This window comes from Tenrec ecaudatus, chromosome 2, assembly GCF_050624435.1.
Source record: "Tenrec ecaudatus isolate mTenEca1 chromosome 2, mTenEca1.hap1, whole genome shotgun sequence".
Classification (NCBI taxonomy): Eukaryota; Metazoa; Chordata; class Mammalia; order Afrosoricida; family Tenrecidae; genus Tenrec; species Tenrec ecaudatus.
The window spans coordinates 61,322,781-61,338,475 of NC_134531.1; the positions used below are offsets into that span (position 1 = coordinate 61,322,781).

Consider the following 15,695-nt stretch of genomic DNA (forward strand, 5'->3'; position numbering starts at 1 on the left):
GGACGGCCACTGTCTTTCCTATTGCTTCAGTGCCCCGCCTGCCCTACATTCTGGGTCAATGGCGGTGCTGTGGGGAGCTTCATTAATTATGAGAGTCTTGCTGTGCCAAATGGATTATAAATGGAACTACCTGTAGAGAGCCCACGAGGTTTCTGACAAAGGGTAAAAGGAGATTTGAAAATAAAGGACAGATATCTTCTAAATGCATGCTGCTATTAAACAAAACAAATTGGTAGAAATAAATTAAGCCTGAAAGAGAGTTTCACCTTTTCCTAATATCTGAGCTTATGCATGCTGTGGGGTGCATTTGTACATTCACCCTTGCCTAGAACCCAGCTGTTAATACCACACATTCGAATCAGTCTGCAGTGAATTAAATAGTCAGGAACAGGATTGTTCCAGGGTGAGTTCTCTTCCATGGATAGTCCTCACACCACGCAAAAATTAGCCTGCTAACAGCTTCCCCAGACTCATACCCGCAATCCGCTCTAAACTGGCACCGTATTCAGAACTGGCATAGCCATGTTAAGCAGATGAATTTTCAGGTGCTTGGCACAAAAAAAAAAAAAATCCCCTATCTTGGATAGAACCTTCTTGGTCCTTCTCCCAGAGCCTCTTATAGAGATTTTCTTTGCCACTGGCTGATGCCGGAACGATATTCGGCTGATGCCGGAATGATATTCGGGGCCTTTTTATGGGTAACCAAGTCTCCTTTGTAATTTCCTTAACCTTTTGTTTAAGCATTCAGTATGACATATTCAATCCCTCCCACTCTTCCTATTTAGTCCACACCTCACTGACCACACATCAACGTCTCAATCGGTTAAGCACCAAGTGCTGCTTCCATGGGCATTGATGTGGATCCCAGTAAAGTGAAATTCTTGACAATTTCAATATTTTCTCCACTCCTTATGGTGCTTATTATTGGCTCAATGTAAGGATTTCTGTTGTTTTTATGTTGTGCTATAATCTATACTGATTTTTGATCTTCAGCAATAAATGCTTCAAATCTTCTTTACTTTCAGCAACAAGCAAGGATGTATCATCTGGTATGTTAAGAAGTCTTACTCCAATCTTGATGCCATCTTCTTCATATAATCCAGTTTTTCAGAATTATTTGCTTAGCGTGCATATTGCATACATATGATGAAAATATACGAGAATAACCTTCATGGATACCGTTCCTGATTCTGGCCATGTATGCTCACTTCATTCTGTTTGAATAAGACACGCAGTCAAATGCCTTTGTGTAGCCAATCAAACACAGGTGACTAGATTTCTGGAACCCTCGGTACCAGGTCATCAGACATCTGCAATGATATCCCTCATTCCACATCCTCTTCTGAAAGCTGCTTAAATTCCTGGAAGTTTCCTGTGATTGTACTGCTGGACCTATTTATTAATTATCTTCAGCAAAATTTTACTTGATTATATTAATGATATTGTTCAATAATTTATGTATTCTGTTGGATCACCTTTCTTGGAACGGGTACAAACGTGAATCTCTTGCAGTGGCTAGCCAGGTATCTATCTTCCAAATAGCTGAGTATAAATGGGTGTGCTCCAGCATCGGATCCACTTGAAGACATACTTCAGTTGATATTATGTCAGTCTCTGAAGCCTTCCTTTTCCCCAAGGCCTTCAGTGGGGCTTGGACTTTTTCCTTCAATACCATCACCTTTTGATCATGTGCTAGCTTCTGAAATAGTTGGCCATTGATACATTCATTTTGTTACAGCGCCTTTGTGCATTTCTTCCATGTTATTTTAGATGCTTCATGTGCTGTTCATTATTCTTAAAGATATTTGGGGAAGCAGATGAGCTGAGATGCCTAGATTATGCAGATAGATGTTAGCCAAAGAATCAGATGGGGAAAAGTCCTCTTCTGAATTTGGTCTGAACCTCTGGCAGCCCTCTGTCAGAGTACTGCTGCAGCCATTGCAAAACGTTACTTCTGTATGATAGTAATGATCTTGTTTGATAATTTGCCCATTGTGCTGTGCCACCTTTCTTTGATACAGCTACAAATATGTGATTTTTCCCATCAGTTGGCCAAGTAACTAACTGTCTTCCAGGTTTGAAGGGTTATGCCCATGGATAGCAGCCCAATGTTTAACATGTCACCAGGCCTCTTGGGCATCACTAGCATAATGATCATTGAAGTTTTAAGTATGGTTGAGATCACCCTAGGAAAACATGCTTAGTGAGCCCTCAAATAGAAAGTTTTAAGATTTAAGAGGGGGAAACCGATTACAGTGGGATCTGAGTAGAAGACCAGAGGTGCATTATGAAACACACTAAACAAGTTGTAAGGCGAGGATGGCCAAGGGTCCAGGGACTTAAAACTAGATACGAGTTGACGGTATCCATAACATTTAGCAACAAAGAAGTCACTGCTGGTGTTGGCAAGAGAAGCATACTTGGACACTTTGGTATGGAGACCTGACTAAGGAGGTGAGTGCAAGCTGAATAACTGTGGTGTGTCATTTGCTGTGCAGTTGACTTCAACTCATTGTGACCCACAAGGTGGCAGCGGAGATCTGTTCTCCACAGGGTCTTCAATGGCTACTGCTTCTGAAGTAGATCTCGGGCCTTTTGTATTCTGAGGTGAATTCAAACCTTTTAGTTACCCAAGTGTTTAGCCATGTGTTCTATGTGGGGACTCCAAAGAGAGGGGGCAGGAAGAGTTAAATTACTCATTCTAAAAGGTGGGACAATACTCTAAACACATGTCTCTGAGGTAAAAGAGTGTGGGTGGGAGTGAACCTAGGATCAAAGTGGGGAAAGACGTTCAGTTTCAATTATTTGTAAGTGGCAGAAGTCATTGGTGGGATGGTTTCATGGGTGCCAGGGGAGACAGATCCAGAGACACGGCCACATTGCAAACAGAATCATGGGAATGCAGAGTTGGAAGTTAATTATATGCCAAGCGCCATACAATTATTTATGAGGGAAAAGCAGAAACTTGGACCATTCAAAGAAGACTGCATAAGGAAAAATCCTAAGATACACTATTAAAGAAAGACTTGCATAGCTTTGAGGAAGAGGGACTTTGCTAAAAGAAGAAATTGACTGTGAAAAGGCAGGGGGACAAGAGAAGGTACAGAATAGGACAAGAGAAGATATAAAGTAGGACAAGGGAAGGTATAGAATAGGACAAGGGAAGGTATAGAATAGGACAAGGGAAGGTATAGAATAGGACAAGGGAAGGTATAGAATAGGACAAGGGAAGGTATAGAATAGGACAAGGGAAGGTATAGAATAGGACAAGGGAAGGTATAGAATAGGACAAGGGAAGGTATAGAATAGGACAAGGGAAGGTATAGAATAGGACAAGAGAAGGTATAGAATTGGACAAGAGAAATAGGTACAGAATAGGACAAGAAAAGGTATAGGTATAGAATAGGACAAGAGAAGGGCATAATTAGAATATTCTTAGTAGTATGGTTTTCTACTATTCTCTCCTTCATAACACCCTCATCCTGTTTGTTGCACCCAATTCAGGTTCTTGTGGAGCACTTTCATATCTTTGTTCCTTCCACTTAGAATGCCGACTCCATTCACCAAACATCCAATACCTCATCTTTTGCAGCCCAGCACTCATACCACGAACCTCCCACAAGTGTCTTCATTCTCCTTCATTTAGGAATAATCTTGCCTTCCGGAATTTTTCATGGTACTATTTTTGTTTCTCTTGCCTTGGAAGCCCAGTATTTACTCAAAGGGAGATCCTTGAGGCAAGGGGCCGACTTTCTATTAAGACCCCTCTTGGTTTTACCCCGATAAATCTACACAAAACCTTGCTCGGAGTAGGACGTTCCATGGTTTCCAAAGTGTGATCAGCAGATCGACTGCATCAGCCCCCACAACTTGTAAAAAATGCAAATGATCTGGCCCCATCCTGATTCAGAAACTCAGGCGGTAGATCAGCAGTCTGTGCTTTACCAAACGCACAGACGATGTGCCTGTACTGGCGGTCCCGCTCTTCATCCCAAACAGAGCATTGCCACTGCCGTTCCATTGTAGGCATTTATTCATCTTGACTTTGGTCAAGAACATTGCTTTCCACTCACACATTCAGTGTTTCATGTGACAACTTCTGCTTTTCCTGGATCCCTTGTCTCAACCTATGAATCTATGAAAGCAATGTTTTAGGGTGTAAATAATCTTTCATTAGCGAGGAAAATGAGTAATAAGAAAATGATGTCATTTTACCTTAGGGGACTCCAGTATCCCTGGCTTCAGTGGCATCCGAGTGGCAAAAACTAAATGACTAAAGTTGGAGTTTACTAGTGATTGAAATGTCCTATAATCTATTTTTTTCCTTTCATTTCCTCATACATTTTTCTTCCTTTTCCTTTTCTCATTTTCACGTTTTAGAGGTTTTAGTGACCCAGAGTGTACTTATCTGTAGTTGCATCTTTTGGAGAAAGGTGCAATGTTATAAAAATGTTAGTTAACAAGTTATGTCCAAATAAATACTAGCAATTAAAACCAAACATTTCCCAGCAAGTCCAAGTGGATTAGCTCAGAATGAATTCTGGAGATGGGATACTATTCCATTTTGCTTGCATTCTTTCCCCATCCCATCATTTCAGAATCTAAATTCGAAGTTCAATTTTCTTCAAAAGATTTCTCAGTGAATTTCTCAGGGAATTTCCGCATCTACTGCAGGTGTCAGCTTCCTCTGGTGCAGAAAGATGCTCTGAATTTCCGCCAAGAACTTTTGAATTTCTGTGTCACCTCAGCCCTAGGTGGTGATCAGAGAAGCTCTGGGCAAAGCATATGTGTCACAAGCTCAACCAAGATGCCCCCAAAGCAGCAGTTTTCCTTAATAAGCCGCTTGTCCTTTGCTTAATGTCTGAACACTTTATCGTCAACCCTAACACTGCCTGTTCACTTGCAATATGTGTGTGTCATTGTGTGTGATAGATTCACTTGTGTAATGTATGTGTATATATGTAATTGTGCTCATGAAATATTTTTCTTCCTTTAATGAGTGCACAGTTACAAGGGATTTAAAGCTTAAAATAACTATTACCTATGTACTTTTAATTCATAAACAAGAGAGAATGGTGATAAACATCTGACCATAGTGTACAGATTCATATATTCTTTCATAAATACAATACTGTGTTAGACATTCCCTCATGTAATAGAAACAGTAAACATTTGAATCAGATTTTTACATAAGTGAATTAGATTGCTCATTCCCGAAATTGGTCAAGTGTTTGGGAGAAGGTGGTTTTCCTTGCCTTGCTAGAACAGAATTATCACATGTGGGAAGCTTTAAAGAACAGAAACTGATTTCTTTTCTCTCAGTTCAGAGGCTAGAAGTTCCGGTTGAGGGCACCAACTTGCCACTTTCCAGGAGGAGACTCGAGGTTGCAAATCTCTCCACTCCTAGGTTTTGTTTGTCTCTTTCTTTCTTTCTTAGAATCATTTTATTGTGGGCTCATACAACTCATCACAATCCAGACACCTATCCATTGTGTCGAGCACATTTGTACATATGTACAAATTCTCAAAATATGTTCTTTCTACTTGAGCCCTTGGCATCAGCTCTTCATTTTTGCCCCTCCCTTCCTTTGCCACGTACCCTCCTCCCTCATGAACACTTGATAGTTTATGAATTATTATTTTTTCATGTCTTATACTGACCAATGTCTCCCTTCACCCACTTTTCTGTTGTCCATCCCCCTGGGAGGGAGTTATATGTAGATCATTGTGATCAGTTCCTCCCTTCCTTCCCCCCACCTTCCCCTTACCCTCCTGGTGTCACTACTCTCAATATTGGTCCTGAGGGGTTTATCTGTCCTGGATTCCCTGTGTTTCCAGCTCTTATCTGTACCCATGTACATACTCTGGTCTAGCTGGATTTGTAAGGTAGAACTGAGGCCATGATAGGGATGGGGGAGAGGAAGCATTAAAGAGCTAGAAGAAAGTTGTATCTTTCAACAGTGCTATACTGCACCCTGACTGACTCATCTCTTCCTTGTGACCCTTCTGTAAGGGGATATTCAGTTGCCTCCAGATGGGCTTTGGGTCTTCACTGCATCTTCCCCTTCATTCACAATGATATGATATTTTTTGTTGTTCTGGGTCTTGTCCCACTTGCAAGAAAGATTTCAGGCAAGGGATAAAATTCAGACCAGAGTGAGAGAGAAGGGTTGAACAGAAGGAGTGAGTTTATTGAAGGGTATACTTTCCCTTAGCTAATCTAAAAAGCTTGAACATGGAGCCAGACCTTTTAACCCGCTGAGGGTGGCTTTCGGATGGGTCTTTTGTTATTGGCTGATTCTCTGCTTCCACATGATGTGTGTCTGCACTCCAGGCTTCATGCTTTGTCCTTGTCTCCAGACCCCAAACCCAAGGGTCATCATGGGGGTACTGTGAAACCTTTGTGAGCACCCTGGGTTTCCCTTTCCAGGCTTTTCACAATCTCTGGTTTCTCCCATGATGACATGTACCTTATCTACTCGTCCTTCACCTTCCTTTGTGCTGGATAGGTGTGTGGGAAACCCATTTCCACTGCCCTTAGTGGTAGGATTTCTGCCAGACTCCTGTGATCTTCACCTGTCCTTTTGCCCACCTCTGACTAACAGGAGCCCTGGTGGTGTGCTGGTTATGTGTTGGCTAGAATTTCCATGGTTGGCAGTTCGAAACCACCAGAAGCGACACAGAAGAAAGAATGGACTTTCTGCTCCTGTAAACACTTACAGTCTTAGAAACCCATCGGGGGTCTCTGTGAAGCAGCATTGACTCAATAACTGTGAGTCTAGCAGAACGTTTCTATCAGCTCTAAGGGGAAGCCTTGAACTCCTTCAGCGAGTTCTAGTCCTTGGGGATAGTCATGGGGCATATCTCTCATTCTCAACTACCTCCCAATAACCAATTTGTGCTTTTCCCTTCTGTCTACCTTACTCAAACGTGACTAAGCTTAGGAAACCATACCTAGACATGACCTCATTAACATAACAAGTAAAACCATCTTTCTAAACAGGAATATATTCATAGGTGTGCTGTTAAGTTGGTTCCGACTCAAAGTGACCCTATACACAATAGAATAAAAGACTGCCCTGCCCTGTGCCAGCCTCACAATTGTTGTTATGTTTGAGCGCAGTGCTGAGGCCACTGCAAAGCCTCTCTTTGGACGTCTTCCTCTGTTTTGATGACCTTATACTTGACTAAGCATATGCCCTTCGCCTAAGGGCTGTTTGGAGTTCTTTTTCTAAGTATCACCTTTAATAAACTCACTTCTGTTCAACCCTATTCTCTAACCCTGGTCTGAATTTTGTCCCTTGCCTGAAATCTTTCTTGTAAGCATTATGTCCTTCTTCAGGGACTTGTCTCTCCTCATCACATGTCCAAAGAACATGAGACCAAGTCTGGCAATCCTCACTTCCAAGGAGCATTCTGGCTGTACTTCTTCCCGGGCAGACATCTTTGTTCGGCTGGCAGCCAGTACTTTCCATCTTATTTGCCAACACCATAATTCAAAAGCATCAATTCATCTCAGTCTTCCTTACTCCTCAATGTCTAAATTTTGCATGCATAGGAGGCCATGGAAAATGCCATGGCGTGGGTCCATCCATGCTCTTCAACGCTTTTAAGAGGTCTCAGGCAGCTGATTTTTCCAATGCAATATGTCATTTAATTTCTTGACTGCTGCTTCCATACGCATTAACTGTGATCCAAGCAAGATGGAATCCTTGACAACTTCAGTCTTCTCTCCATTAATCATGATGTGACCTACTGGTCAAATTGTAAAAACTTTTTTTAACTTGCGTTGTATAATCGATTTTAAAGACTGCAGTCCTTGATGTTCACTTGCCAGTGTTTCAGGTTCTCCTTGCTTTCAGCAAGCAAGGCTGCATTATCTGCATATCACAGGTTGTTATGGAGACATGTTTCAATTCCTCTCAGAAGGGATGGAATTATAGGAATTCAGGAAGTAGATCAGATCTTTCAAATCCTAAAGATACAGAAATTTTATCTTTCTCCCTTATAAATATGATCATTGTTTTGATAAGCATTGAACTCCAAAGAGATACTGAAAGATCAGAATCAATTCCTTTTAGAGTCTGCTCTATCTTTACCATATCCGATTAGGTTACGCCCACTGATCATTTGATGACTTACGAGAAGAGTCCTCAAAAGGGACAGTGAAGGGAGTCACTTCTTTCTTTTCCAAATATATCAGGACCCATCTCTGAGATCTTCTCCTGGAAAATCAAGTTTATATGGAGGCTGACATTTTTTTTAGTTTATTAACTAGGTGGACATATTTATAAAAAGTAGATGTCCTATTTTAAGCTCTCAGAAAGTTGATATTCATATCAAGTGAATTATCTCCCACTATGTAAAGGACAAGGACAAAAGCAGAATGTGAGCTCTAGGAGAAGACTTTAATCTGTGGAAACTGGGGGAACGGACTGTGTTTGATTAATTTGATGTGCTCAGCTGAGGCGCCTGTTTTCTCTCCTGGCTCAGCCTTGCTACTCCAGTTCTGTCTAAATGTATAACATAGAACATACCCAGAATGAGGTCACACTTGGTGGGAACACTAACACAGGCATTTAACGATGTGGTTCATAAATTATTAGTAACATTGCAAAGAATAGGACCTTCAGAACACTTAATTGTGCTCATGATGAAGCTGTGCAGAGACTGAAAGGGAATAATCTGGAAAGAATAAGGGGACCCTGCATGATTTAATTAGGAAAGGGGTTGTATCCTTTTGCCATATATATTTAATCTGTATACTGTGTGAATAATCTGAGAAAGTGAATGACATGGAGATGAATGTTGCATCAGGACTCATTAACAAGCTACAGTATGGAGGTGACATAACTTTGTTTGCTAACTATGGATTATGCTTCAGCCTAATGAAAACAAAATTCCTCACTTCTGGACTAATAAACAAAGTCATACTAAATGGAGAAAATATTGAAGCTATCATTTTACTTGGATTTCATTTTACGAGGATCTCATTTTACTTGGATCAGCTGATATTTTCAATTACCTCATTAGTGTGCAAAATTTAGACAACTAATATGGAAGACCAAAGAAGATTGATATATTTGAATTATGATGTTGACAAATAATTGAAATATTAAACATACTAAGTATGGTCTGCCAGTAAAACAAATTAATCTTTCATGCACAAAATACAGCCAGAATGATTCTTAGAAAAGACAATTGTGATACTTTGTCTCATGTGTTTTGGATACATTATCAAGAGGGACCTCAAAGTCCTTTAAGGTCCCTGACTCCCCCCAAAACAAAAATCAAACTCAGTGCCATTGAGTCGTCACTGACTCAAAGCAACCTCTAAGACAAGGTAGGATTGCCCTGCGTTTCTCAGGCTGTAGCTTTTGATGGGAGTAGAAAGTCTGTCTTTCTCCCTTGGAGCGGCTGGTTGTTTTGAACTGCTCACCTTGCAGATGGCAGCCTACCTATAACCACTATGCCACTAAGGCTCCTCCGTACCTGACCCAAGTCATGGTATTTTTCAGTTACCTCATATGCTTATGAAAGTGAGACACCGAGTAAGGAAATTCAGAATCCATGCCTTTGAGTTGTGGTGCTGGTGAAGAGTCCCGAAGGTACCATGGACTGCCCAAAGAACAAACACAACAGTCTTGGAAGAAGTACAGCCACAAAGCTTCTTAGAAGCAAATGATGGTGAGACTGTGACTCATATACCTTGGACGTGTCATCAAGAGAAAGCAGCCCCTGAAAAAAGGCATGGTGCTTGGTAAAGTAGGGGGCAGTGAAAAAGTAGAGCCTCAACAAGATGAATTGACGCAGGGGCTGCAACAATGGGCTCAAACATAAGAACATTTGTGAGCATGGTGCTGGACCGGGCAGGGTTTGTGCTGATGGCACCTAACGGCATTAGGAGGGACCAGTGCTTAGAGAACATCATACTCGTCGAACTAGAGGGTCAGCAAAAAGAGGAAGACCCTCGATAAAAGTAGCTGAACCAATAGCAACAAATGTGAGACTGGGACAGCATGGGGAATAGTCTGTTCTGTTCTGCATCGGGTCACTATGAGTTCTAACTAATTTTTCAGCAACAACCTGACCCAGACTAGAGCCTCGAAAGGAGAGAAAGTCTGGGCATTCAGATGTCACCGTTTACTTAAGAAGACAAGGAATCCAGGACTCATTTTGTTCTTGTGTTTCTAGGGTCAGTAATTTTTATTTTAAGTGATAACAGGCTAACACAAACCATCACCAAGAGGAAAAATAAGCCTTATTGTCTTGGGGGATTTTTTTCCACTGGATACATGTACTTATTTAACCCTTTATAGGATTCCAGGACCTTTCCCAATATTCCATCTCCTTCAAGGTTAGGATGGAGGAAAGAAAGGAGAATAGTTAACTCCACTAGAGAGAACCATATAACCAGTCCTTGAAGAACATGGACACTGAGAAATTTCCAAGGCCAATCCAACCGCTTTGGGGTCTTCAGCTCCAGTCTGACCTTGTCCTCTTTCTCAGTTGACAGCTTACACTTTATTCTTTTGTGGTTTCTCCACTTTCCAGTCCTTGGAGCCGACAGTAATCCCAGCAAACTTGGACCAGCCAGTCTGTCCCAACAGGATATTTCTACCCATCCTTTTTGTCAGACTTCACTATTAGAAAACAGCTCATTGGATTACATTTGTTTTACTGGCTTATTTCTCTACTTTTCATTTTGTTGAAAATTTCAGTCCAAAATCTATGAATTCAACACTGGTAATCTCTGAATATCTGCATACTCGCATATACAAAATTCAATAGCAAGTACTCAGAAAAGACACAGCATCGCTTCGTCCTATGACATGAAATAGGTAGATGAATCCAAGCTGTGAGTGCTCTGTAAGAGAACAGTTCATCATAGCTCTATTGACCGAGCGCTTCCTATATGCTAGTAACCAAGCTACACACCCAAGGTAAATATTTTCCATAGTTTCAAAAATTTCATCCCACATAATGTAAAGACCCATTAGGTTACTGTGGGTTTGGCACTGGGCTGCTAACCACTAGGTTGGTGGTTCAAACCCAGCAGCCACTCTGAAGGAAAGATTTGAGGTATCAGATGAGAAAGATTCCCATAAAGATTCACAGCCTCAGAAACTCTGCAGTGGGATTGGGGTTTAATGTAAGAGTGGATCCCTGGTGGTGTCATGGCTAAATGCTGAGCTACTAACTTAAAGTCAATGGTTCAAATCCACCCGCTGCTCCATGGGAGAACAATATAACAATCTGTTTCCATAATTGACAGCCTTGGACACTCTGGGGTAGTATCGCTCTGTCCTATGGAGCCACTGTGAACTGGCATCAACTTGACAGCAACAAGCTTTGTTTTGAATTAGTTTGCTTTTTAAATTTGGACTAGGTGGAGATTTACATATTAGATCATCATTTTTGTATTCTACAACTTATCAAAGTTCCCATGGTTTTCTCTATTTCCATAATTTTTTTACCTATTTCCCTCTTGCTGGATATTGTCTTCCCCTTTATCCAAGTTAACACCTGTCCACCCTCTAGTCTGTTTCTTTGAATGTAACAAACTTTTCTTTCTTTATTTTTAATAATAGCAATCTCATACAATAATTTTTCCTTTAGTGATTGATGAAATTGACTCAACATAATACCCTCCAGATCCATCCGTGTCAAAATGTGTTTCGCATTTTTTACATTGCATAGTATCCCATTGTATGTATGAACCAAAGTTTTGTATGCATTTTCCACTGGTGGGATTTTAGGTTGTTTTCATTTCCTTGCTATTATGAACGAACATGGGTATGCATGTATAAGTTTGTGCTAGAGTTCTTATTGGGTAGTATATCCATACACCAAATAGAGGGATTTCTGAGTCATATGGTATACCTCCACTTTTGGGGGAAGCACCATACATTCCATAGTGGCTGTACTGTTTCACTATCCCAACAGCAGTGTGTGAAGGTGGTAATTTCTCAGCACCCTCTCCAGCATTGGTTATTTTCTGTGTTTTTCAAAAACGTTGCTCTCGATGCTAGAGTGAGTTGGTTTCTCATTATTTTGAGGTACATCTCTCAATGGCTACTGGTCTTGACCCTGTGTTTGTCGGCCATCTGAGTGTCTTCTTTGGTGAAGCCTTTGTTCATACCGCTGTCAAATTTTAAGTGCATAATACTCATCTTTTTTCTTGGCTAAAGTGTTTAAGTTTTTTCTATAGACTTTAGAGATTCATTATGTCTATTTCTCCAGTCTATACATTTTCTTTTACTCTTTTGATGAAACTTTTCAATATTCATAAATGTCTTATTTGAATAGGCCCTCATTATCTATTTTTGTCTCCAACTACATGTGTATTTTATCTCATTTAGACAGCTGTTTGAAGGCAAGCCTTTAAGACCTCGATGTTATTCCTTCTGATAGCCGGGTGCCATCTAGTTGCTTCACCACACTTTTCTATAGCAAGCAATGTTTTCTGTTTTTAAGTCTAAGTATTGTTATACCCTATTTGACAGATGAGGAAATTGAAGTTTAACTAGCTTGTGTGACATATGCAAGGTATCAAAGCTATTAAATAGCAGAGGCAAGTTATGAAAAGGAACCAGTTTCACTCCAAAACATGGGCTCCTTTTAATTCCTTACATTTCTTCTCCCAACTAAAAGATTTTCCCTAAGCAGTTTTCCTTTAAATGTAGCCTGTGATTCACATGGTCAGGTTAGCCCCTCACAACTGGTTGGGAGTGCTACTGACATGTAGATGCCAGGGTTACTGCTATGATTCCAACTGCTAGAAGGTCCAACAAGAAAGAACCATCCGGTCCACAATGGCAGTGGTTTGGGAGTTGAGCAACCTTAATGCAAAAGTGGTGGGTTTTGAAAGTCACTTTATAAAAAAGCAAGTTATCTCTATATCTCACTCATACATACGTTCTGATTCTGTCCCATCACAGACGATAGCAGCCTTCTGAATCTAACTCCCTACCCTCTGGTGAGAAGACGGAAGAGAAGGTTCTTTGGGCTGTGTTGTCTCGTCTCAAGCTAAGTGAATCCTCCTGGAAACCCACCATTTGAAAGTGGAAAAATCGAAGAATCTGAGGACCTCCAGAATACTAACCCACATAGTTATTGGTTTTTGACTATGTTTTCTATGCTCCCTATAATTTTTATCTGTCTATCGCTGTCCTTTTCAATGATTTACATTTGAAAGAAGCTGTAGTCAAGGGGGGAAAAGAACAGATTCATGAAGCAGGTTTTAAAGGGACTTTTACTCTGACATTGTGCATGTCTATGCTAAACCATATCATAACAGATGCAAGAATTATGATTTTTAAATTATTTAATGGTTTTTAAAATGTATTATACAGAGAACAGTTACTCAATGTGTAATAGTATATCTATAGCTCTTGCTAACCTTGTGTTGACAGTTTATCCATATTTGAAAGAAGTCTTTAAACATAAGAATCTATTTAAAATTGCAAAACTGTGCTCAAAATCCAATCTATCACTCTCATTATTGCTTTTCTCTGCACTCATTCACATTTAGTCTTCCATTCTGTCTTAATCTAAGAATTTCAACCTAATAATATCTTACTTTATAATGCAACAAAGTCATATATAAAAATAGTTAAATTTTGTAAATACACAATAATACTATTACCGTCATACAATGCATATGGCAACTAATTTCCTTTTGATCCGATGGTGTCTTTTACAGCTTCTTGGAGAATGGAGAAATCCAATTAGGAAATGATGTAGTAACATATACAATTACCCTCAGATGTAAAATCTGAATATTATCACATTATGTTCTAATTGAAATCTGAAGCATGGTGTCTGCTCATCAGCATAGTTTTAAATCTTATAGGGCATGCTGGAAATAGTTCAGATCGTAAAAGTATTTAACACTTTACATTGTTAATCATTTTTTTAGCTATGCTAAGCTTGTCTCATTTTAGATGACTATGCAGATATGACTTTTCCAATGTGTACTTGGTGTCTTGTCTGATGCTTAGAACCTTGAGAGCGGGACACATTAAGCAATACTATATTTTAGAAAGGAGGAAGCCACGTGCTTTGCTTTGTTGCTCCCAGTTTTGTTGGGATCTGCCTCCACTAGTAACAGATTCTGTTATATTTTCCCTTGTTCTCCCCTTGGCCCATTTCCCAGACAGAATTCCCCATGGGTTAAAAGATCAGGCCTTTGCGTTTCTTTTTCATGTTTCCCAGGGTCTGTAAAATCTTGAAGTCAGACAGGAGACCTCGATGTCTAGTACAATAAGTGGATGAGCTAGATGCTTATAAATCGGTTTATCCAAGACTCTGCATGATAGCAATGTTTTATGCCACCACTATACTTTCTGAATCCTCATACACACAGAGCATTTATAGACCCAACACCACTTTGACTTAAAACAAAATATTTTAAAGTTTCTAGCTTTAGTGAAGATTAGACCGGAACAGATGAGTGACTGGGATAATTCTAGTATTAGGTTGAATCATATGAAGCTGCTGGCATTTGACTGTTTCTGACCTATAAAAATATGGCAGCTTCTTATGGCTTGATCTAATACCTAATTTTGTGGAAATTATCTTTGGAGTTGACTTTTTAACTGTTCCAATTAAAAACGAAAGACGAGCTAGACAAACTCTCCAAAGCTATGCAGCTCTCCATTTAGATCATACCAGCTGGTGTGGGCCTTCTCAAATCCAGAGTTCAGCTCTAGTGAACTGATCATTAAGACATGGCTACAGATATGTCTAGCTTTATGTAAGAGGGAGACCTTGAAAATGTCTATGAGAAAAGTCAAAATCCTCTAAATGAAATGTTTGAAAAACAGCTGTGGAACTGGGCTATTTAAAAATACCTATTCTCTTTGAACTTTACCTGGTTTTGCAAACTTTGATTTTCCTAATATCAGGTTTGATTAAAGCTTAATATCCTCTCCTGAATCTAGTTAATATGAATAAGCCCATTTGCTCTTTTAATCCCCTGAGGTTATTTTATTTAAGGTTTACTATTTTCAAAATGAGAAAAATTGCTCACTTGGGCATGCTCAGTTTCTCCATCTCCTCCCATACCCACATTTCACAATATTGAACCATCAGCCCCGATCGAGCTTACCCACGCAAAGTCACTCACGGACAAACCCCCCTTGGTGTTCGGCATGTTCTTCTCAATCACTTCTGCTTTGTCGACTTGCGTTCACTCTCGCCTTAGCCTCCGTGTGAAAGTAACACCCTCCATGCAATTGCTCTTTGTACAACTGATGACTGTTAATAAATTCAGGTCTCACCTCCATGCCTGGGAAGGTTATTGCAGCTATTCTTGGAGATGGGAATTTGTCTGATTACCTAGCCAGCTTTTCCATATTCAAGGTAAATCAATTCAGGCACCTATCTACTATTCCATTTCCTAGACTTTGATCAGTTTGTGTAGTCCTCGTGGACACACACCGACATTTCTAGATCCTCTTTTAATTGAAGTTCTAAAATTTAATGATCAAAGGATTTATAGTCCACACTGGCTCATTGGCTCAATTGGCAAATTGCCTCCTCCTTTTACTTTCTACCAGTAAATCATTTTCTGATGAGCAAGAACTTTGAGGGGTCTTTGGGACCGAGGAAAGACAATGGAAACCACAGATTTACATTGCATAAACCCATGATTGAAACAGAAAAGGATTCATACATTTTGTGGCACATCC

General features: G+C 40.1%; 1 protein-coding gene across 1 annotated transcript in view; it reads left to right on the forward strand.

Annotated features, from left to right (window-relative positions):
- Window positions 1–13,352, forward strand: part of RGS7BP (regulator of G protein signaling 7 binding protein) — a 134,935-nt gene extending 121,583 nt beyond the window's left edge. The window contains exon 6 of the mRNA XM_075543031.1: window positions 12,942–13,352. Coding sequence (XP_075399146.1) covers window positions 12,942–13,033 — 92 coding nt within the window. The 3' untranslated portion in view covers window positions 13,034–13,352. The remainder of the gene's footprint in view (window positions 1–12,941) is intronic.
- Window positions 13,353–15,695: the final 2,343 nt, after the last annotated feature.